The 25,167-nt window shown below is 39.5% G+C and overlaps 2 protein-coding genes and 1 pseudogene across 8 annotated transcripts; 2 read left to right on the forward strand and 1 right to left on the reverse strand.

Moving 5' to 3' along the window:
* Positions 1-4,475: 4,475 nt before the first annotated feature.
* LOC117620556 (40S ribosomal protein S20-like) lies at positions 4,476-7,876 on the reverse strand. 7 transcript variants are annotated; one of them, XM_034350657.1, is made up of 5 exons: positions 7,342-7,876; positions 6,905-6,989; positions 6,572-6,685; positions 6,283-6,326; positions 4,476-4,728 (listed from the first exon to the last, which is right to left on the reverse strand). In XM_034350657.1, the coding sequence occupies exons 2-5, from the start codon at positions 6,948-6,950 to the stop codon at positions 4,705-4,707; spliced, it is 228 nt and encodes a 75-aa protein (XP_034206548.1). In that variant the 5' UTR covers positions 6,951-6,989; positions 7,342-7,876; the 3' UTR covers positions 4,476-4,704. The 7 variants fall into 7 exon arrangements, with proteins under 7 accessions (XP_034206548.1, XP_034206547.1, XP_034206546.1 ...); XM_034350656.1 differs by having other exon boundaries at positions 4,476-4,763; XM_034350652.1 differs by lacking the exon at positions 4,476-4,728 and adding an exon at positions 7,119-7,144 and having other exon boundaries at positions 6,047-6,326; positions 7,342-7,869.
* Positions 7,877-8,298: 422 nt separating this feature from the next.
* LOC117621706 lies at positions 8,299-11,516 on the forward strand (annotated as a pseudogene).
* An 8,088-nt stretch (positions 11,517-19,604) lies between these two features.
* Positions 19,605-25,147, forward strand: LOC117621707. Its single transcript, XM_034352260.1, has 3 exons — positions 19,605-19,766; positions 23,416-24,409; positions 24,693-25,147. The coding sequence occupies exons 1-3, from the start codon at positions 19,605-19,607 to the stop codon at positions 25,145-25,147; spliced, it is 1,611 nt and encodes a 536-aa protein (XP_034208151.1).
* Positions 25,148-25,167: the final 20 nt, after the last annotated feature.

A 25,167-nucleotide genomic window follows, 5' to 3' on the forward strand; every position in this document is an offset into this window, starting at 1 on the left:
TCGAAAAACAAGAATGAATGAATTATATATATATATATAAGAGAGAGATATATATATATATATATAATATAAATATGACCATCACCTAGTTGTACCGAGGAAACAATCTAACCGTGGGATTGTTTGACCAGTCACCCTGGCAGAGTCCTCATGAAAAGTCCTCAATCCACCGTGTGACTAGGGAACGAGCCGTCCAACCGAGGGACCAACTCTCAGCCAGCACGTACCGTCGATAACCTCAAAACCTGTACGTCTGTGATCAGTCCTACGCGCTCAGACTACCCAATCAAGAGTCTATAGCAACATCCCGTCAAGGATGCCCCGGGTTCTGACAATTCCAAGTATCTCGAGTCTCCGTATCCAAGTTCCAAATCCGGGGAGGTACATAGGGTAGTGCTTGTAGCACTCCAAACTGACATTCTATACTCACCACTTTCCACAATCTCATCTCAACAACCCAAGTACCTCACACATAGCCAAATATATATATATATATATAAATCCTCAAAATCTATATATTCATACTCAAGATACTCAAATATGTCAAAACCCAAAATATATTTTCAATGCCTCATAAAAATATCACTTTCAACAATTTCATAAATAATATATCCAAAATACCATTTAAAACATCATGCATAATATTTCCCAAAATCCATATAAAATATACTTTCAATACCCAACTATGCCAAACCCACAATATATTGCCAAAGCACTATACAAACATCAAATTCAACCCATTAATATAATATATTCAATAAATTATTAAAAACATTATGCATAAATATCTCATCAATAAAACCATGCATAAGATTTGAAAACAAAGTCCACTCACAAGTAGTTCCACGCTGCTTGACCCTGAGAGGGTCCCGCCTGCTGCGTATGCGTGGTTGGAGTACCTAATTCAGAATACGTATATGAGATTAATACGAAACACGAGTACTTTGAATTAAATATCCTAATTTCCCAGGTTTCTAGTAAGTATACTAGGAATGAGACATTCCAAGGTCCAAGTACCCAATTTGGACGATGGAACAACTTCGAGATACACTCGGTCAACCGGCGGTCAAACTTCCCAATTCGGGTCAACCGGGCCCACGGGACCCACGACTTCCATTTTACAATCTGAAAGTTCCTGAAGGTTTCACAAGGTCTAAGATACCCGTCTCTCAAGTTTGGTCCGAAACGGACGGTTAGATCGCTTACGATCGCACGATCGGACGGTTATTAAAAACCGCAAACTTTAAGTTATTGAATCGGAACATTCGGGGCTCTGATTCACGATCCGGGAATTCCTACACGATCCTAGGAAAGTCTAGAGTAAAATATTTTAATTGGGAAACGATCCAACTGTCCGAACCTATCGAACCCGGATAAAGCACAATATGCGAAAATCCGTTCAATAGTCAAACGATGTCCGAATTGAGATCCGCAAAATCCTACGCACTCGTGACAAACAGGAGATCGCATTGGGACAATAATGCCCCTCTGCTATAGTGTTCTTGGGCCCGCGTGGGTGTCCAAAGCGATAACCCTTCGTCGGAAAAACTCAACATCTCGGCTCAAGACTCTTACCCTAGGTACAACACTCTATTTGGAGTCACTTTTGTTCTTGGGCCTACCACAAAAAGTGACCGGAAGTGGCCAAAAACAATCTCCCAAAATCGGCAGAATTTCAAATCGAAGATAAACTATCCTAGGCTCAAAATCAAGGAAATCCTACCCAACCATTAGCTAGAGCATGAAAAATAATCGAAAATCCATACTTCACTAGACAAATTTGGAGAAAAAATTAGGGAGAACGAACGATTTGAAAATCTGTGCAAACCAGCGCGTTTTCTGCAGATTCCGGCTGCTGGAGTGGCTGACGGCGGCGGAGACCGGGTGGGATGAGAAGAGGAGGAGGTGGTGGTTCGAACAAGACCGGTCTCTAGGCCGGTCGTTGACGGTGGTGGCAGCGGTGGCTCTTGGAAGCCACGGCTGTGCAGAAAAATTTGAAGGGGAGGGGCTGCTAGCGAGAGAGAGAGAGAGAGAGAGAGAGAGAGAGAGAGATCAGATATTTTAAACCCAAATTTCAAAATATTTACGGTTTTTCCATTGTCGATGTTTTGATCGTAACTTCTTCGTTACAACTCCAATTCAAGCCTACCGCGTGTCTACGAATTTGTCTCAGTACAACCTACCCAAAAATACCAGTCACTTCTCCAAACACTTTTCGGGCAAGAAAAAGACCAATTTACCCCTACGCTAAGGGTAAATTTGTAAATTCACTTAAATAGTTTAAAAATAGGAATTAAATTTGGAGTCGGGGTGTTACAAAGAAAGGATAGAAATCGAACTAGGAGGTCTGCTCATCTGCCCAAGCATCACGATCCAGCTGTTGAGTCATGAGCAGTCAAGCGCGGAGTTGATTCAGTGTCGTTGACTCCTCTAGAGATGAGGATGACGGCAGTTAAGAAGACGAAAAAGTCATCTACTCGGGCGAAGGGTTCTTTTGCAACGTCAACGGCTAATCCCAAGGTGGACAAGTCCAACTCTATGGGGATGTAGGCATGTCTGATCTACTGAAGACAAACTTCCTGTCAAGCCCGTCTGCTTGCTTCGGGCTGGTTGATCATATCCATCAGGCTGTCGATCTTGATACCTTCTCAAGTCTTTCCTTGGAAAAAATAAAATGAAGCAGCATTTCATCCGCTTAAACTATCCAGAACTCATCTCTTGTTGCCCCCTCTTCTACTGCTGACTTGGTTAGTCGAAAAGATGCCTACTTCCGTTTTGGGCCCAAGAACGCTAACATCTCCCTTAGTTATAACAAGCTTCTGACTAGATTTGGCGCTTATCACAAGTTTGCTGAAAAATCCAAGTTTGAAGCTATCACAGATGCTTACTAGTTGATCTACTTGGACTGCACAAATGGGTCTTCTCCCTTCTACACCATTGAAGACGGAGACATCGAAATGCTCTGCCCTGACTTCTTCCCTGTGCTGAGCAGGTTAATGATGAGAACATGGAGGGAGCTGAAGAGTGGGGGGCCGAAGAGTCGGTAGCTGCAGAGGATAGAGGAGAGCAGGATGTAACTGATGAGGTTATGGCAGATGTCGCGGATCAGGCAGGCGGAGCTGCTGATAGCATGGCTGATCAGGCATATGCCGAAGAAGCTGTAGATTAGGGACCTCCTACTGGCATCTCGAAGTAGATAAAGACTCCTTTATTTCTTTTCAGCTTTTATAGTCTGCTTTCTTATTTAAAATAATTGGTCTTGCTTGACCATCTTTTTTTTGTTGAACTCGGCCGGTTGGTCACTTTGCTATGGAAATTTTAGTTGCTTTTTCTAACTTCAATTCGCATAGTGTCTTGTGAACTGCTTGAGTGCTTCTGGGTTGTGGCATGTTTGGCCTACGTCCAGAGATGTGTCCATGAGAGTGGCCCGTTTAGCCTATGTCCGGAGACATGTTGATGTGTGTGGCCCATTTGGCCTATGTTCGGAGACGTGTCAATGAGTGTGACCTGTTTGGCCTACGTTCGGAGATGTGTCGATGAATGTTACCCGTTTGTTCTACGTACGGAGATGTGTCGATGATAGTGGCTCGTTTGATCTACGTCTAGAGACATGTCGATTTGAGTGGCTCGTTTGGCCAACTTTCGGAGACGTGTCGATTAGTGTAACCTGTTTGGCCTACGTCCGGAGACATGTCGATGAGAATGGCCCGTTTGGCCGACGTCCAGAGACGTGTCGATAGTAGTGGCCCGTTTGGCCTACGTCTAGAGACGTGTCGATTTGAGTGGCCTGTTTGGCTAACGTTCAAAGACGTGTCAATTAGTGTGACCCGTTTGGCTTACGTCCAGAGACGTGACAATGAGAGTGGCTCGTTTAAACCAGGCATGATACAACTTTTACCAACTTTTCATGGAATGGAAAATGAAAATTCATATTCACATGTGCGTCAGTTTGAGGAAGTTTGTGGAACTTTTCCAACACAAGGGTGTAAGCCTAATACTATTTTGCTAAAACTTACTACAAAAATCGCAATAGACGAGGGTAATCCACCGTCGTGTATCCACTTTTTCAACCGTCGTGAAATCAACCGACATCTTTTGATACAAAAAACCACGATGGTAAATCCCCGTCGTCTATTATTTGTAAAGACGACGCTTTTACTTAAAACTGTCGTCTATTAGATGTAAAGAGGACGCTTTTTTTTTTTAAAGAAATGTCGTCTATTAGATGTAAAGACAACGGTTTTTTTGAAAGAAATGTCATTTATTATATCCAAAGATGTCGGGTTTTCTAAAACATCGTCGTCTATTGATTGTGAAGAGGACGGTTTCTTGAAATACTGTTGTCTATTAACTCTAAGATGACGGCTTGACGTAGTAATTTTACAATTTAGCTTCTTTTTTTTTCCTTGTTTCCAATGGTATCAGAAATATATACTCAAATATGATATTGCCCACGCCACACATATATGCTCAAGTATTGTTTCTTTCATAAATGGAATATCAAGAGTACAATAGAACAAAACAAAATAAAAAAAAATGAAAGTACTCTAGGGGTGCTAGCTGCAAGCTGCAAGCCTAATTACAATAATACACCAAAATTCTTATACCTAATTATCCTTCAAGTCAAGTTCTTCATATGTATACATAGCTATACCTTCATCATCATCACTTTTCCCTTGCATTTAAGAGCAGGTTGAACCAACACTACTTCCCCCACACTAGTAGTAGCTTCATTAAAACCACTTCGATGGTGTAAGAAATTGCTTAACAAGCCAAAATAATGTAATAGTGAGATATACATTCCAAATAATTATAGAAGTCACTTTATTGTCTCTAAGCCACTAATCAAGTAAACACACACATGGCCTATTTCCCATGACATCACAAAACAAAAGATTGGATATTCATACTCAAGGCAGAGAGATTCACATGTTTTCTGTACAAAGAATTAAATTAAGGACAAGCCTATAAAAAAAAACATTCAAGCCTATAAAAGAAACATACAAGAAACATACAAGATCAAGTGCTTGGTCTTTTGTCCAACAGCAGCACATTATCCAACACTAAATAAGAGAAACACAACAAAACCATAGAATTGGAGAAATGCAAACTTCACTCACCTTTTAGATTCTCACAACCAAGCAGATTGAAGTTATAAGCTTTAACAAAAATAAAGTTCAACTTTTCGAGAAAATATTAAAATTCAAATTATGTAAATTACAGTATCCAATAAGTAATTGGTATGCAATTTTAGAACTCAGTGGTTGCAGTACCTGGGGGATATGGAATGCAAAGTAAGGGTGTTGGGGACACAAGATACTCTCTTGAATGAGACTGGATCACACTAGGGGTGGCATTTTAAACCGAAAAACCGCAAAAACCAACCGATATTTTACCGCAATAAAACCGCAATCGCGGTAAACTGAACCGCAATCGCGGTATTAAGAACCGAACCGCATTTGCGGTTGCGGTTGCGGTATTTGATTTTCAAAATTTGCGGTTACCGCAAACCGCAAAGTATATACCAACACTTGAGTTTGTAACATTGGTGTATTGCATTTTTCCTTTTAGTTTGTAACTTTAATTAACTTTGAATTGGATTTTTCTTTTTGGTTGTAACTTTAATTCATTTTGCTTTTGGTTTGTAACTTTAAAGGATTTGGAATTGGAATGCTTGAGAAGTTTAACTTTAATTGGAATGTTTGGAATTGTAACTTTAATTTTCTTAGGTTGTGAATGCTTGAGAATTGAAATCGATTGTGAATTTATATATGCTTGAGAAATTGAGGTTATGTATTTATTTATTTAGGTTGTAAATTTATATTTTTGTGAATGCTTGAGAATTTGCGGTTTTAAACCGCAAATTCACGGTAACCGACCACATTTTTGCGGTTTACCGCAATGCGGTAAACCGCAAAACGCGGTCGGTTTGCAGTTTCAAAAATCACCAAACCGCAAATAGTCGGTCGGTTTGCGGTTTGAGTAAAAATTCGCGGTTACCGAACCGCAACCACCCCTAGATCACACTACTTCTACCAAAGTCACATTCAAGGAAGTGTAGACTTCATATTTGGTAAATCAAGAAAATTGGAAACAACACTACCAAGTCTTTAAATTCAAAATTAGAACACAACAAAAGAGCTCATTTTTAAGTAGGACGGCTACACTGAAAACACGTCTAGTTTTAGAGTCTGCAATCGTAACCTCCACTTCCACACTAGGTTCAGTTGTAATGGAAGTAATTTGCTTGACAACATCAGGAGAGCTAAAGAGGTCAATCACCTTCTTGTGGGCACGCAACTCAAATCTGTCCCATGTGTTGGTACCTGTAAATCACAAACAAAATTTTAAAGATACATAACCCTTTAAAATGAAAATGTAGAGACACTGTACTTCAATAACTGGTCAGTCATGAATAGGCCACAGTAAGCAACAAATTTTACTTATGTAACTTGGCACAAATAAGAGAACTCAACTCTGAGTAAATGGCCATAAAAGCCATAAGCCTTGCCTTGCCCATAAAGCATCAAGCCATAAGTTAACAACAAGAACATTTCACAATGAAACATACCTTCACCACAAGGGGACTTCCTGGTGGTAATGTGCAGAACCTTGGTTGGCATTCCCACGAGTCCCTTAACCCAGAGCCTCTTGTTCTTTGCACCACGAACTAGTTCAGTGCAAACTATCAATATATCATATGTCAATCCAGCAGGCTAAAGAAATATAACAAGAAAAATCTGAATTCTTAATAATCTAAACAAACTTAAAAACTTTATGTAGAGACAATGGTGGATAAACCCATTTCAACGACGTCACACAGCAATTAAGTACAAATGAAATTGAACAGTATTGAAGCTCATAAAAACTTTGCATTTACAGGACTCTGGAATTTGGAGATTACCAATGCAGGGGCAGAGGAGCAGTAGAGAGAAGAGGGAGGGTGCCATGGTTAAAGTCTTTCAGCTTTGAGGAGATCAGACCTTTTTCTGGATACCAAATTCATAAATAGGGGACTAAGATCATGGGACATATATAAGTCAAGCAAATTTTTGAATCGCACAACGATAACCGTAGAAGGGCATAACGATAGAAGTTATATTTTTTTAGATTCTCACCTTTCTAATTCACACATATATAATCCCTAAAACAAAACAAAAAAATTCAGAAAAGTTGCCTTAATTTCTATATAAATCGAAAAAAAATTACAAAAATATAACAATTTGCCAGATAATTTACAATTAAACACCCAAATATTTTTACTCTAAATCATATTAGGGATATAGAAATTGATTCTTCAAAAATTATAGAAAATAATCCTAAGAGAAGGATAGTTGTTACCTGTGGAATGGAGGAAGGGAGGCTCTCATGGAGCCAGCCAGCAAGAGAGATCGAGCGAGCTAGAGAGAGAGAACTCCGGCAAGAGAGAGCCATCGAGAGATAGACGATGACCGTCACCTCTTTGCCTCTGTCTCTCTGATTCTTTTCTATCGAAGAGGTTGTATGTCTTCTTAGTAGTGGTGTCGACCTCACGCCGTTAGTTTACTAGTGTTGACGAAGTCTGGGATGAAGATGGAGTCGATGGCGGTTGGAGATGACTGATGCGAAGAAGACGATGGAGTTGACGGCGTCGCTGCGTCGATAGCGTCGAGCAGAAAGGTGAGAGAGGGAATGTTTCTGAGAGGGTTTCAAGGAAGGAGAGAGGAGCTCAAGAGGTTTCAAGGAGGGAGAGATAAGGTTTTCACACAGACGGGGAAATCTGAATTTTAGGTCGTGGGCGAATTCACTTAAGCGGCTCCTTTTGTTTAGCGTGTTTTAACAGACGACGGTTGTTAATTGACAAGCACCATGTTTTAAAAATCAACCCATTTTAGGGTTGTATAAGATGATATATTACGATAGTTTTATAAAACTATTGTCTTTTGAAACACAACGATGATTTTAAAGTGAACCGTCGTCTATTTTAAGTCGTGATTTAACTAAATTGTAGTAGCGTTTTTCCATTTTCACTGAAAGATAAAGTGAAAACTTGGCTTTATTCTCTAAGGCCAAGAATAATTGAAACATGGCTTGAAATGCAAACTAAATTTTTGAAGAAAATTTTCCCAATTCAAAAGACATTCTTTGAAAAGACAGATTACCACATTTGCTCAGAAAGACACTAAGTCTTTACCTCAAGGTTGGGATAATTTTGAATACTTGTTAATGTTATGTCCGCACAATGAGTTTGAAAGATGGAGGGTGGTAAGTCATTTTTATGATGGCTTAACACCTAAAGATCGACAATTTATTGAGATGATGTGCAATGGAAATTTTATGTATAAAGATCCTGAAGATGCTTTTGATTTTCTTGATGAAATTGCAGAGAAATCTCATATTTGGAGCACTCCCAACACATTTGAGCCTAATTCCCAAAAGGCAAAATCTTCTATTAATCCTTCTAACGGGGGTATTTATCACCTTAAGGAGGAAGATAGTCTCAAAGCTCAATTGGCAACAATGGCTAGGGAAGTTGAAACCCTAAAATCAAAATTGCCTCAAAAAGTTAATTCAATTGCAAGTCAAGAAATTTTTGAGATTTGTGAAGTTTGCTGGGTCATGGGACATGTAACAAAAGAGTGTCCAACACTTCCAGCTTTCAGAGAAATGTTGCATGATCAAGCAAACTTTGTGAATCAATTTAAAAAACCATCCACTTTTTCTAAAACTTATAATCCAAGATGGAGAAACCACCCAAATTTCAGTTGGAGAAATAATACTAATAATAATGTGCCTCAACAAAAATCTAATTCTTTTTATTATTCTCCACAGGTGGAAGGACAATCATCATCATCAAATTTGGAAGATGTTATGAAGCAATTCATACAAAGCCAAACTGCCACAAATCAAAAGAATGCACAAGACATTGGTGAGATTAAGAGCACTCTTTCCAAACTCACTTCTTCACTGTCAATTCAAGAAAAGGGTAAATTTCCTTCTCAAGTCCAACCTAATCCACATGCACAGTTAGAGGTAACTACCCCTTCTTCTTCTTCTTTGAATGAAAATAAGCATGAATATGTGAAGGCTGTCACTACTCTTTCGCAGTGGAAAAATAATTGGGAAAGATGATTTAGTAACAGTTGAAAATAAAAAGAATTCAGAAAAATCCAAAAATAATGAAAAAGAAAATAATGATTCTGAAATTGTTAAGTGCCCTTTTCCAGCTCCATTCCACAAGCACTTAAGGCTGTAAAGAAAAATCAAAATCCTAAAATTTTGGAGGTTTTTAAACAAGTGAAAATCAATATACCTCTTTTGGATGCTATAAAACAAATTCCTTCATATTCAAAATTTTTGAAGGATTAATGCACTATCAAAAGAAAGCACAATGTTGATAAGACCGCATTTTTAACTGAAAATGTAAGTGCAATTCTTCAAACTAATACTCCACCCAAGTACAAAGATCCAGGTTGTCCCACAATTTCTTGTATTATTGGGAATTTTAGCATTGAACAAGCTTTATTGGATTTGGGTGCTAGTGTTAATTTGTTGCCTTACTCGGTTTATAAGCAATTGGGTCTTGGTGAATTAAAACCCACCTCAATAACATTGCAATTGGCTGACCGTTTAGTCAAAATCCCAAGAGGTATGGTGGAAGATGTGCTGGTTCAGGTAGACAAATTTTATTTTCCAGTTGATTTTATAGTTTTGGATACTGAACCAGTTGTGCATTCTAATTCTCAAATTCCTATTATTCTTGGAAGACCATTTCTTGCTACATCTAATGCTCATATAAATTGCAGGAATGGACTTATGCAACTATCATTTGGGAACATGACATTGGAGCTCAACATATTCAACATATGCAAGCAACCCGCAAACAATGAAGATGTCGACAAAGAAGTTTACATGATCGAGACAATTGTTCAAAATTGTTTTAATTCTTCTTTTTCTTCTGATCCATTGCAATTTTGTTTAGTAAATAGGGATTGTAATTTTGCACAAGATTTTGAAATACAATATCTTTGTTCTTTGTTGGATTCTGTGCAAGTACAAGAACATAATGGTTGGATACCAAAATATGAGGAGCTACCAACTGTGAGTGATGAGAAAAAATCATCAAGAGAAAAAGACCCAAAGTGTGAATTGAAGCCTCTTCCTACTGGACTTAAATATGCTTTTCTAGGAGAATATGAGACATATTATGTGGTAATATCTTCTAAACTAGAGCTTTTGCATGAAGGTGTGTTACTTCAAGTTTTAAAAGATCATAGGACTACTATTGGATTGACTTTATCTGATATTAAAGGTATTAGTCCTTTGGTTTGCACACACCAAATTTTTCTTCAAAAAGATGCTAAACCAATTAGGAAGGCTCAACGTATACTTAACCAAACAATGAAAGAAGTTGTGCAAAAAGAAGCACTTAAACTTTGGGATGCAGTTATAATATACCCAATTTCTGACAGCAAATGGGTAAGTCCTACACAGGTTGTTACTAAGAAATCAGGAGTCACAGTAGTTGAAAATGATAATGGAGAAATGGTATCAATTAGGGTCACTATTGGATGGAGAATGTGTATTGACTACCGCAAATTGAACTCAGTCACAAGAAATGATCATTTTCCTTTACCATTTCTTGACCAAATTTTGGAAAGAATTGCAGGGCATATGTATTATTGTTTTTTTATATGGTTATTCAGGATATTATCAAATTGAGATTTCATTGGAAAATATATATAAAAAAAACAACTTTTACTTGCCCATTTGGAACTTTTGCTTTTAGAAAAAATGCATTTTGGTCTTTGCAATGCACCAGCTACATTCCAACATTGCATGATAAACATTTTTAGTGAAATGGTAGAAAAATATTTAGAAGTTTTCATGGATGATTTTACTTTGTTTGGTGATTCATTTTCTGATTGTTTATCTAACCGTGAAAATGCTCTTATCAGGTGTAAGTAGGAAATTTTGGTGCTTAACTGGGAGAAATGCCAATTCATGGTCACATCTAGCATAGTGCTTGACACATTGTTTCTCACAAAGAATCTGAAGTGGATAAGTTAAAAATTGATTTAATTGCTAATCTGCTATTCCTAAAACTGTTAAAGATATTATATCTTTTTTGGACATGCAGGTTTCCACTAGAGATTCATACAAAATTTTAGTACAATTGCAAGGCCATTGAATAATCTCTTGGAGAAAGATGCTAAGTTTGATTGGACTTATGCATGTCAAGAGCATTTGAGAAATTAATTAAAATGCTAACATCAACTCCTATAATGCAGCCCCCAGATTGGTCCATGCCCATTGAAATAATGTGTGATGCTAGTGACGGTGCTATTGGGGTAGTGCTAGGCCAAAGAAAAGACAAGAAGCTTAGAGTATTATGGGCTTATCGAACCACCAAAAGGAGATCAACTGGTGAAACCTCATTTTCCCTTGCTTATGAAACTGAAGCAATTATTCCTCCTCACATCACTATCCCCTCCATAGGCATTGAGGTGAGTAATATAGATCAAAACTCCGAGTAGATGAGGCTCAACCTTGACCTACTTGAAGGTAAGCGTGAGAAGGCCATTATCTGAGTCACTTCTTATCAGTAGCAGTTGAAGTCTTACTACTATAAAAGGGCCAGAACCAGACAGTTTCAACCAGGCGATCTTGTTCTAAGAAAGACCTTCATTACTGTAAGTAGACAATGGTCCTATAAGATGGAACCCAATTAGGAAGGCCCTTACATGATTACCCAGCATGGGGCAGAGGAAGCTATAGACTTAGAACTACGGAAGGGAAGGAAATTCCATGACAGTGGAATGCTCACCACTTCCAAAGATATTACCCATAAGGCTTCCTCCTACTGGCTCGGCCCCTTGGTAGACGACATAGCCTCGCACACTTCTAGAGAAGAAAACAGTTGCTAAAGATTCCGGACTACTTATCCAGTTATTTCAAATAAAGCAATGTAATCACGCAATTATCATTGCAATATTTAGCTTTTCAATCAAAAGAAGTGTGCAGTTCTCCATAGAGCGTCCTCCGGGACCATCACCCATAAGCGGTATCCTCAGGGATAAGCAGGGTGTAAACTACAAAGCAGGTCAAACACGTCTTTGCCCCTAAGCCCCATCCTCCGGTAGACATAGGGCATAAAGCATCCTCTGGGACAATGGACCATAACCCGCATCCCCCGGGAGATGCAGGGCATAACAATATGCCATACAAGCCTTTGCCCCTAAACTGCGCATTCCGAGATGTAGGGCATAAAGCACCCTCCAGGACCATCACCCATAAGCTGCATCCTCTGGGAGGCGCAGGGTGTAAAAACAGGCCGTACTCGCCTTTGCCCCTAAACCGTGTACTCCAGAAGATGTAAGGCATAAAGCATCCTCCTGGACAATCACCCATAAGCCGCATTCTTAAGGAGATGCAGGGCGTAACAATAGGCCATACACTTCTTTGCCCCTAAGCAGCGCATTCCGAGATACGTAGGGCAGAAAGCACCCTTCGGGACCATCACCCATATGCCACATCCTCACGGAGATGCAAGGTGTAAAAACAGGTCGTACACGCCTTTGCCCCTAAGCAGCGTACTCCGGAAGACATAGGGCATAAAGCATCCTCAGGGACTATCGCCCATAACCCGCAACCTCAGGGAGATGCATGGTGATAATTATAATGCAAGTCAAGCAAACCAGACTACACAAACAATTGCCTATAAGCCACATCCCCAAGGAGATGCTAACAGGACCGGCCACGAATTCCTCGAAATTCGTGACAGATCCTGTGGTATTTTCGACATCAATCTGATGTCAGGCCCACTTATTAAGAGGGATGAGACTTTCTGCCAAAATTTCAGCAAAGTTTCCCCCAAAAAACGGACATTTCCTAAATTTTTCAACCTGTTCAAACACAATTTTACAATCCTAACAGCAGCATGCACATTGTAAATTCATGCAGTTTACATAATAGGCATCCGGCCTTACGTCCAATCCTAGCATGGGCAATAACAGAGCATATCTAAGGAATTTCAGTTTACAAACTAAACGAAGTTCAACATAAATAAAAATAGATAAAGATTATCCTACAGGAAATCGGGGCTCGAAAGTACAAGACTTAGCTCGGCCGCTCAGCTCAAGTCAACTACTGACTAGGGGGCGCAAAACAGAAAATTGTGACAAAAATAAAGTTTTGTAATATTTGAAAACAACATATAATAACCTCATTGTTTAGAAAACGATGCTGAAAACGGCATGCATTCAAAACCAATATAGATATATATATATATATATATTAACCCCAACATATAATAACCCTACCATATACATTCATTCTTATTTGTTGGTGGGGGTCTTTCCTCACTCGCCGTGCCAACGAGCACATATGTATAAGTATGACCACTACCAAACTTGAACTAGGGAAACAATCCAACTGGGGGATTATTTGACTAAACCACATGGAAGAATCCTTAATTGACCATGTGCCTAGGGAACGAGTCGTCTAACTAGGGGATTAGCTCACCAGCACATACAGCAGAATCCTCAATACTTGTATGCCTGTGACAAGTCCTACGTGCAAAGGCTATCCTCGCTAAAGGTCCACGAAACACCCCTGTCAAGGGTGACCGGATTCCGACATATCCAAGTATCCCAAATGTTTCCAAGTATCCAATCCATGCATTCCAAAGCCAAGGAGGTACATAGGGTAATGCTAATAGCACTCAAAACTAACATAAATCACAACCCACTCAATATCCATAATCACTTTCCAACAATCCCATGTACCCCATTTGTATTCAAATATAGATAGTAACTCTTGAACATAGCACATATCAATTCAAAATATTCACAATATACAAATATGCAAATGTATCTCCAATACTTTCATAATGATATTATATTTCAACGTTTAAATATATAATAAACTCATTGACCAAATAACCAATTATGCATAGTTTGCGTCCTTGAAAATGATGAATATAATTTAAAAATAAAGTCCACTCACAAATAATCCAACACTGCTTGACCCTGAGAGGGTCCCGCCTGTTGAATACACTGGGCTAGAGTACCTACTTAAAATACAATATTTTGAATAAAAAATTTAAAATAATTTCCTCCTTTTTCTAGGATTCAATGTGTGTGAACGACGAACGAGAAGTTCCTAAGGTCTAACTACATGTTTCAAATGGTGGAATAACCTCGGGAAGACACTCGGTCAACCGAGTGGTCAAATTTTCCAAATATGGTCAACCTAGCCCGCAGGGCCCACGACCTCCAATTTCCGATCCAAAAGTTCCTATGGGGTCAACAAGGTTTATTATACATGTCCCGCAAGTTTGGTCCGAATCAAACAGTTGAATCGCTCGTGATCGCACGATCGGATGGTCACCGTTTTACCTAATCTTTGAATCATTGAATTGAAGTATCTAGAACTCTGATTCTCGATCCACAAATTCCTACCCTGTCCTAGAGGTACCTAGATCAACATATTTGGAAATGGAGTCGATCTAATGGTTCAAACATATTGAACCCGGATAACGCCTAATATGGTTAAATCCGATCGACCGTCAAACGATAACCAAATTCAAATTTGAGCATACAGCTGTGCTTGTGACAACATGGGGAACATTCTAGCACATGCCGCCACTGCTGCCAGTGTCTTGAGAAATTTTTCGGTAATCACAAAACTCCAAACTGCCAGTCAATAATCATACCAACAGATTACGCACATCAAGGAGAGTAACTTTATACCTTTGCTCGAACAACCAGTTTTCTCATCGAAAAACCTAGAAAGTTTGGGCTTTGGATTTGACAATTTCCCTTTGAAATTGGGCCGGGTCTTTTGAGGGAAAATACAGCAGAGAGGTAAGGGAGTGGTTTGGGTGTTTATCATAGCCAGTGGTGGCCAAAAATGGCTGAAAAATTCATCGGAGGTCACGGTTTAAAACAGCCGATTTTGAGCTTGGTTTTCGTTTGATCAATGCTGGAAATTGGTATGGATGTGAAGAAGAAGAGAGAGATAGAGAAAGAGACGGAAAAAAAAAATGGGACTAATTTCGTGGCCGAAGACGACCGAATGATGCCGGAATCGTCGCCAAAAGGTGCCGGGGTCATGGCGGCTGAACAGAGAAGAGAGAGAGAGGTTTTCGTGAGAGGAGAAAGGAGGAGAGAGAGAGAGAGAGAGAGAGAGAGAGAGAGAGAGAGAGAGAGAGAGAGAGAGGAATTTGGTGGTTTAAAATTCCAACTTCGAGTTATTTACGTGTCTGCAAACTCATATCGACGCAATCTATGCAAGGGCGCCATTCAATTCCCGAAAATCCTTCCGAATTAACAAGTGACCAAAATAATCTTATCCACAAGGGGAAAATTGTCATTTCGTAATTAAATAAATTAATTAATTAATTTAAACGAATAATAAAAATTGGGTCGGGATGTTATAGATGCAGGGCAGAAGTTGCAAAGCAGACCACACAAGTGATCACCCATAAGCCGCGCCTTTAAAGAGATGCAGGGTAAGAATTACAAGGCATCCTAAAGAAGGAGCAGCATGTGAACATTCAAGCATCCTATGGGAGATGTACGACCGTGACACTTGCCGGTTACTCAAGTAGTTCACAAGACAATAGGCAAATTGAAGTTGAAAAAGTAACTGAAAGTTACATAGCAAAGTGACCAACCAGCCAAGTTCAACAAAAAGAAGATGGTTAAACAAGACCAATTATTGTAAACAAGAAAGTAGACTATAGAAGCTGAAAAGAAATAAAGGAGTCTTCATCTACTCCGACACGCCTGCAGGAGACCCCTAATCTGTAGCCTCTTTGGCATCCACCTGATCAGCCACGCTTTCAACAACTCTACTTGCCTACTCTGAGACGTTTGCCACCATCTCATCAGCTATGCCTTCCTCTACTCCATCCTCTTCGACTCCCTCATCTTCGGCCTCTTACTCTTCAGCTCTTTCTATGTCCAAAAGCGTTGACCTGCTCACATTGAAAGGGGAGCAAGTTAAGGCAGAGCATCTCGATGTCTTCATCTCCAATGGCATATATGGGAGCAAACCCAATTGTGCAGTCCAAGTAGCCTATCTTGTATGTCAGCATTCTTGCACTCAAGATGAAAGTACGCATCTTTTCGACTGGCCAAGCCAGTAGCAGAAGAGCTAGGTTCAAAATATTTTTTAGCAAGGGAACTCTTCAACTCAGATATCATCGCCCTCAGTTCAGACGCCTTCTTTTCATAACGGATATGCTTGGGCGAGAGCTTGCTACTCAATTTAGCATTCTTCTTCTCTAACTCACTTTGTTGAGCAGAAGAGGAGGCAACAACAGACGAGTTCCAGATAGTCTCAACAGCAAAAATTACTCATTTTTGAAGCAAATGAACTGTCGCTTTCCTTTATTTTTCCAATGAAAGACTTGAAAAAGTATCAAGACCCCCCGTCTGATCGATATGATCAACCAGCTTGACATAAGCAAACATGCTTGATAGGAAGTTCATCTTCACCATATCACACACACCTACATCCCCTGCAAGACTAGACTTGTCCACCTTGGGATTAGCAGCTGTTGTTGCAAAGGAACCCTTTGCCCAGGTAGATGACTCTTTCGCCTTCTTAGCCACAGCCATCCTCACCTCTAAAGGAGTCAACGACGCTGAACGAAATCCATGCTTGACAACTCGTGACTCAACAGTTGGATCATGATAGTTGGACGAATGAGTAGACCTCCTAGTCTAATTTCCATCCCTTGACTGGTGCTGACGACTCAAACTTCAGAGAGGAATACCAGCATCTCCTTGCCTCTCAGCAAGTGAACTAGTTCGTCAAGGGACCACTTCATGGAGCAGATAACGATTTCCAAGCTCGTCAGGAGGAGGCTTGAGTGGAACATCCCAAATGTCAACCTTCTTCCTATCTACGCCGACAAGGTGCTTACCCCTAGCATATGAAGGGGGAGTAGCTCCTACTTGTGTCTTCTCAGCAGAAGGGAGCCTTTGTTTCTTTCTCAATAGAGACACATCTTTCGCCCGCGAAGTTGCAGCTCCATTTCTTAAAGACTAGGCATCAACCTTCCTATTTGAGGGAGGTTCAACATAACCCTCCTCCTGTTCTATAGACAAATCATCAAAGTCTAGACCGTCCTGCTTCCATTTCTTAACATCCTAGGCAAGGGGCAGACCACAAACTTTCTTTCGATTATCACTCAGTAGACACAGCTCACAACGCATGAGGCCCAGCATGCTCCAGCCCAGACCTGCAACAATAGGCAGTAGCTAGTCCACTCACTCGCACTTGTTCCACCACGGCTGCGCCCATTGCTAGTCGTCGCCTGTCAGACGACAACCAGCCAGGTTCCCCCAGCTGGTCCTCGCACCAAAAAAGAAGAAAATACGAAGAAAAAGAAATATACGATTTGGGGGATCTGAATTTTAGCAAAACCCTAGGTCAAAATATTTCCTTCCATTTTGGGATTATTTGATTTGGGGATTCTTGCCTTGAATGAGGGATTTGATCCTCATCAAATCCCTGATTGATTTAAATATCCTAAAATCAGGAAAACTAATTCCTTTCCTACAATGATTATTTTCCCCCAAACCCTAGCCCACTGAGGCGCTATAAATATGAGGCTATGCAAGGCATGAGGTAAGCCATTCTCAGCTCTCAAAATACTGCATAAATTCCCTTCCTTGCTGCCTCCTCCTTCTCCCTCTCACACAAGGCTCCACCCACCACACACTGCTCCGGGCACCTGGCTCACACTATATATACATCTCCCTACCCTTTTGTTAACTATTGTTTTCCTACAAACACTCGAGCTAACTTAGGCATCGGAGGGCCTTTGGCCAACACCCCCCCGAGTGTGGTCCTTTATTTCGTATTGTTTTGCGGGGAGGAAGAAAATTGAAGAGGAAGATGGAATCTTAGACGAATATTCTTGTGGGAGGAAAACCGCTCTCACACAATTCAAAGACATTCTCCAATTTTTGTCAAATTAGGGTAACTACGGTTACTTGTTGAGGAGCATTTTGGTCCAAAACAAGAAAGATAAAAATTAAAAAATTAAAAGGAAAAGGAAAGAAAGAGAAGGGAGAGAGAAACCCTCTGCACCACCACCCCTGCCAGCTCACACCCAAACCACAAAATTCGACCCTATGTCCACAACCCAATACAAATCTACCACCGCCATCTCTCTCTCATGACCCTGTCGCGACTGTAACACCTAACACCCATCCCCCAATTCCCTCATCCAAACCATGTATCTCCACGCTGATGTTCTCCAGTGCGCCCCACTCCTAATCAATATCTACTCACCACACCCAGTCCCTTCCCCCATGCTAGCCCAATGTAGAAGCCACAACCACCCTTCTAGAAGCTGAATGGGAACTTACTATTAGATCCCACTCCCCCGACAACCTTCACATATCCATTTTCTTCTCTCTTATCAATCCCTCTCTAAACTTTTCTTTTTTTCTTAATTTTCTTTTCGTTCTGCAATTTTCTCATAAAAAGTTATAGAGAAATAACAATCACCCAATTTCTATTTCTATTGATTTGTTGGGGGGAATTTCACGTGCTTGGTGAATTTTATTTGTTTGGTAAATTATTTTTTCCTTTTTATTTTTGATAAATCTCATTTCTTGGTTCATAACACAGTACAACAAATATGAGTTTTGGGGGATTTTCATGGGTTTGGCAAATTCCAAGTTTATATCTTGCAAATTTTGTATTCTCTAATGTATGGAAGGTTGTAATATTTTGCAATCGTTGTTGTTCAATAATTTTAATTGTGGTGAGGGAGGAGGAGGAGGGTTGGTGGTGGTCGTGACGAGAGGGGTGGCTAGGCAACTTGGTGGGAATGTGGGAATTTTGGGGGGGGGGGGGGGGGGGAATGCCTATCCCTTTCTTCTATTTCCAGCATTTGTTTTTGTACCCAAAATTCTCCTTGAAAAGTAACAGCAGTTACTCAAGTTTGACACAAATTGGAGACTGTTCTTGAATTGCTTAAATTCAAAGCCATAAGGGTAATAACGATCAAATTGAAACAGCATGGACTTTAGTGGTAAAAGTGGTAAACCACATAGACCCAAAGTAACTTTTTGCCTAGTTATTAATGTTATTTTAATGAATTTTTATTAATTGTACCTGGTCAAGGAGGCATTTCATGAGGTGTTATTATAGAGAGATAGTTTCATATGTATCGACTTCAAATGCTTGTGTATATCGATCAGTTTGTGTTGACTCGCCAATGTTAGACTGCACGAGGTTTGAGATGCGGGCCTCTAGAAGACGAGGCTCCCCTTAGTTCCTCCATTCGTCAATAAATTGTCTATCAAGGTCTAGAATCGGTCCCAGGTTTTTCCAAGTTAAGGGTGGAAAGATTTTTGAATTTTGCTGTTGAAAATCTTGGAAATACAACTCATATTCATTGTCCATGTGTTAAATGTGGGAATATTCAATTCTTTCAGGTTGGAATTATAAGGGACCACTTATACTTCAATGGAATTGACCAAAGCTATAAGATTTGGACATGACACGGAGAACCTTGGGAATGGACTACTAATGCTAGTAGAAATGTGGAAGAAGATAAGAAAAGTAGGTTCAGTTTTGTTTCTGAAGAATTAGGGATGGATGATAATGATTTAGGTGACATTGGATATGATCCTTATCAGTTTGCCAATGTGATTGGGGATGGAGATCAACCCTTGTACCCTGGTTGCAGTAACTACACGAAGTTGTTGACTTTGGTGAAGTTATATAATTTGAAAGCAAAACATGGGATGAGTGATGTTTGTTTTACATAATTAGTGATACTTCAAGGAGATTTGCTTCCAGAAAGAAATACACTACCTCCCTCTATGTACGACGCAAAAAAGACTTTGTCTGCTTTGGGGATGAGTTATGAGAAAATCCACGCATGCCCCAATGATTGCATCTTGTATAGGAAAAATTATGAAGATTCAACTCATTGTCCTACTTGTGGTATCTCAAGGTGGAAGGAAGACAAAGATTCAATCTTGAATGAGGGTGTGCCAGCGAAGGTGATGTGGTATTTTCCTTTAATTCCAAGGTTTAAAAGGATGTTTCAATCACGTAAGATAGCTAAGAGTTTGACTTGGCATGCTGATTGAAAATTAGTTGATGGTCATATGTCTCATCCAGCGGATTCCTCGTCTTGGAAACTTGTTGATGATAAATGGCCTGAGTTTGGTAAAGAGCAGAGAAACATGAGATTGGCTCTCTCATCTGATGGATTTAATCCCCACAGTTGTTTAAGTAGCAGATACAGTTGTTGGTCAGTTATCTTAGTTACATATAATCTCCCACCATGGCTATGCGTGAAACGGAAGTTCATGATGTTGACCTTATTGATTTCTGATCCTAAACAACCCGAAAATGATATAAAAGTCTACTTAAAGCCTTTCATTGATGATTTAAAATCTCTGTGGGATGGGATTAAAGGAGTATATGATGCACACATAGGAGAATACTTTACACTCAAAGGTGTATTACTGTGAACAATTAATGATTTTTCTGCCTATGGGAACTTATCTGGTTGTGTCATTAAAGGATATAAAGCTTATCCAATCACTCACAGGTTGAAAAATGGCCAGAAAATTTGTTACATCGGGCATAAAAAATGGTTACCAATCAATCATCCATATCGGAGGCAGCGTGCAGCTTTTTATGGGAAACCTGAATATGGCACACCTCCCGGGCCATTAACCGGCGAAAAAGTATTGCAAAAGGTTGAAGGTATTAATTACAAATGGGGCTCAAAAAATGGGGGAAATGTTGGTGAGAATGATGGTGACAGAGTTGTTGGAAGATGAAATCAAAATTCTTTGATCTCGAGTATTGGAAATACCTTCTTGTGAGGTATGTCCTAGCTGTTATGCACATTGAGAAGAATGTTTGTGATAGTATCATTGGTACATTGCTGGAGATCCCTGGAAAAAATAAAGACAGTATTGCTGCTCAGTTAGATTTATTGAACATGGGGGTCAAAACTGATTTGTAACCCGAGTATGGAGAAAGACGTACTCACTTGCCCTCCAGGGCCTTGAAATTTGTCTAGAGAAGAGAAGAGAGTGGTTTGTAATTCTTTCTATGGTATAAAGGTCCCTGAAGGTTATTCTTCAAATATAAAAAATCTTGTATCTTTAAAAGATTCAAGACTTCTTGGCCTTAAATCTCATGATTGTCATACCTTGATGCAACAATTGCTCCTTGTGGCAATTCGTTCTGTTTTGGATAAGCCTGCAAGGTATGCAATAACTCGATTGTGCTTCTTCTTTAATGCTATATGTGCAAAGACAATAGATGTTTCCAAGCTAAATAATTTGGAAGAAGATGTATTAGTTACTTTGTGTTTTCTTGAGAAATACTTTCCCCTTTCATTCTTTGATATCATGGTTCATCTAGTAGTACATCATGTCAGAGAAGTTCGTCTATGTGGGCCAGTTAATTTTAGATGGATGTATCTGTTTGAAAGATATATGAAATTGCTAAAGGGGTATGTTCAGAACCGTACTCGTCCCGAAGGTTGCATTGCTGAGCAGTATATAACTGAAGAAGTTGTAGAGTTCGCGTAGATACCGTTGTAGTACACTACCAAATAATAAGTTGATAAATTTATCTTTACCGTTGTTGTACATTGATTTAATACATCGGTATTTTATAATATACCGACGTGGATTCTTTTGAAATTATACGACGCTGACTACGAAAATATGGTCGTGTTTATTAAGGAGTAAAAACGGCGGCTGTTGCTGCACACCCTCGTCTCTACTTTCTATGTTGGTGGTATCATAGCTTCTGCCGTTGCTTTTGGGCTTAGAGTTTAACTCTGAAGAAAACCTTTTCAATAAGACGACACTGTTTTACTTTGATGCATCATTTTTTAAAAACACCCATTGGAATCTCCATTTTTTAGTTGTTTATGTTACTCATACACGGCAGTTTTATATCACCGTCGTCTTTTAAAATACGACGGTTTTTTGATCTACCGTTGTTGTTTTCTGGTCGTCTTTTTTATTTTTTGTAGTAGTGAATGTCTTAATGACATTGATTATTTGCCGTAGTTGTTTTATATATCAAAAGATGGCGGTCGATTTCACGACGCTTTGAAAACCTTCTAGACAACGGTGGATTCTGTCATCTATTTCAATTTTTGTAGTGATTATTAATTAGAAAAATTAGGTTTTAGACATAATTAAGTTTATTAATTAGTTTGTAAGATATTAGATATTTTAGTTTTAGTTTTAATACCTAAAAAAAATTTACTAATTTGGGTTAGCCCAAAGAGAGCCCAGATTCGTTGGCCCATTTGTAAACCTATACAGTAACTGACGCTTTTGCCCCTTTGTGTTTAAACAAGGCGCGACTTCTCTGTTTCGTTTTGGTTCTCGTTCGTTTTGGAAGCAGCTTCGTGTTCTTCTCTGTTTCGTCTTCGAGCTCAGTTGTTTGGCAGCAGATTTCGTCGTTTGGCAGTAAAATTTCGTTCGACGACGAGCAGCAACGACGAGCAGCAACGACGAAGAGCAGCAACGACGACGAGCAACGACGACGAGCAGAAACCACCACCAACAACGACAACCACTGACGACTATCGAAGCGATTTTCACTCTCTTGGGAAAAAAAGAGTAAGAAAATGACCCTCTAACACAGATTTGTCTTCGATTTTAGGGATTACACATTTTTGCATGTTGTTCTTTATGCAATGCAGTTTTTGGAAAAATGGATGAATCGTTGGATTCAAAACTACTCTTCGTTTAGGTTTTGCTTCGTTTATAGGGATTAACCATTCAAAATCGTTGGATTCAAAATTTCTGGTTGTTTGTAGCAGATTTTGAACCAGAAACTGCAATGCAGTTTCTGGTTCCATAATTCACTTTCAGAGTGCTTTTTGCTAGGGTTTATGGGAATGTTATAACTGATCATGAAGTCAAACGTGTTTTGATATTCAGTATTGTCTTTGCATTTTGATTTCTGGTTGTTTGTAGCAGATTTTGAACCAGAAACTGCAATGCAGTTTCTGGTTCCATAATTCAATTTCAGAGAGCTTTTTGCTAGGGTTTATGGGAATATTATAACTGCTCGTGAAGTCAAACGTGTTTTGATATTCAGTACTGTATTTGCATTTTGATTTCTGGTTGTTTGTAGCAAATTTTGAACCAGAAACTGCATTGCAGTTTCTGGTTCCATAATTCAATTTCAGAGTGCTTTTTGCTAAGGTTTATGGGAATGTTATAACTGCTCATGAAGTCAAACATGTTTTGATATTCTGTTTTTGTTTGTTGTTTTGTTTGCATTTTCAAGGCTAATGGAGGTGTGTGTCATTGCCAAGTGCACATATAAGTCTGAAACCATCATGTTTTCAGTTTCATCAGAGTCATCCATGGTTGATATTTTGAAGACTTTGTGTCTGAGGTTTAGGGGTTTGCAGTTGGGTTGTTTCACATTCGGTATTCGGTGCCCAGTTATCCGAGTTGTTTTCTAGAAACGGATAGCGATTTGGACTTGATGAGGACATTTTTGTTGATATCAAATGAGAAGACTGTTGATATTTTAGTGAAGGATTTATGCGGGATCAGTGAATATAGTGGTGATTTTTGTGTAAATAAGGAGTTGATAGCATGTGAAAAGGGCGAGTCGTCGTGTTCTAGTACTGTCGAAGACAGAAACGAGTTTTTGGGCAGGTCGAAGAGAGCAAGTGCTAAGCCTTTGTTGTCAAATGAGTGGGAGACATACATACATCATGTGGGGCAGAAGTTTGACGGTGGTGCAGAGGAGTTCCGGTTGAAATTGTGCAAGTACGCTCTTGAAGTAGGATTTAATTTTTTATATGCCGGCAATGACAAGAAGCGGGTGGTTGCTGTTTGTTCGAATAAGAAATTGGAGGGTTGCAGCTGGCGTGTTTATGCTTCTCGTTGTGAAGCTACTGGCAGTTTTGTAATTCGGACGTTAAATAATGTTCATACATGTGCGGGTCGGATACGGGAATCAAAGAGTAAGATGATGAGGTCTCGTGTGGTGTCCTCCCTCATTGTGGACAGAATTCGTGCAAAACCAGAGCTGAAGCCAGTTGAGATTATACACGAGTTCAAAGATTATTATGGTATAGACATTTCATACTACCACGCATGGTTTGGCAAAGAGTTAGCTAAATTGGACGTTCACGGTGATGAGTCGAAGTCCTTCAACGAGTTAGTGTGGTATGCGGACGCCGTAAAGGAAACTAACACTGGTTCTCTCTGCACTCTTGATTGTGAAGCTGGAATTAATCGCTTTCGGCGGTTTTTTGTGTCTTTTGGCGGTTGCATTGCTGGATTTCAATATTGCATACCCTTGTTGTTCATTGATGCTACGTTTTTGAAGAGCAAGTACAAGGGGCAGCTTCTCTGTGCTTCGGGAAAGAATGGAAATCAAGGTATGGTTACTGTAATGTATTGCAGATTTTCATTTGTTGCAATTTTAGCAGAAACTGCATTGCAGTTTTTTGTTTCATAATTCGATTTTATTAATATTTTTTGCATGTCTGTGGGAATGTTGTAACTGCTCATGAACTTAAATGTGTTTTAAACTTAGTTTTAGTACTTGGATCATGGATTTGGCTTTTGGTTTCCTTTCAAATTTGAGCAGATTTGTTTTCATAAACTGCACTGCAGTTTCCCTTTTTTGCTTATACTTGTGCTTTTGGTTTTGTTTTGCAGGGTTTTATCCTCTAGCTTTTGGAGTTGTTGATTCTGAGACAGAGGAGAATTGGACTTGGTTTCTTCAACATTTGGCTTCTATATTGCTACCGATGGGGAGAGTGGTGACCTTTTTCTCGGACCGCAATCAAGGTTTGTTAAATGCAATGGGGTTTGTGTTTCCCGGATGGCCTCATTCTTACTGTTATTATCACCTCAAACAGAATTTGATATCAAAGTACCCAAAGTCAGGTTATGGGAAACTGCTCCAAGACCGTGTTATCAATTTATTTAGTAGATGCGCATATGCTGTTACGGAGGAAGAGTTTAAGGTAGCAATGGAGGAGTTGGTGATTGTTGGGAGTTCGAAAGTGAAGGCATTTATATCTGATTTGTCTAGAGATCACTATGCCAACGCATTTTTTCAAAGGAATGCGTTATGGGGAGATGGCAAACAGTTTAGCGGAGTCCTTTAATAATTGGGTTGGTGTGTTTC

The sequence above is a fragment of the Prunus dulcis genome, chromosome 3, assembly GCF_902201215.1.
Source record: "Prunus dulcis chromosome 3, ALMONDv2, whole genome shotgun sequence".
NCBI lineage: Eukaryota > Viridiplantae > Streptophyta > Magnoliopsida > Rosales > Rosaceae > Prunus > Prunus dulcis.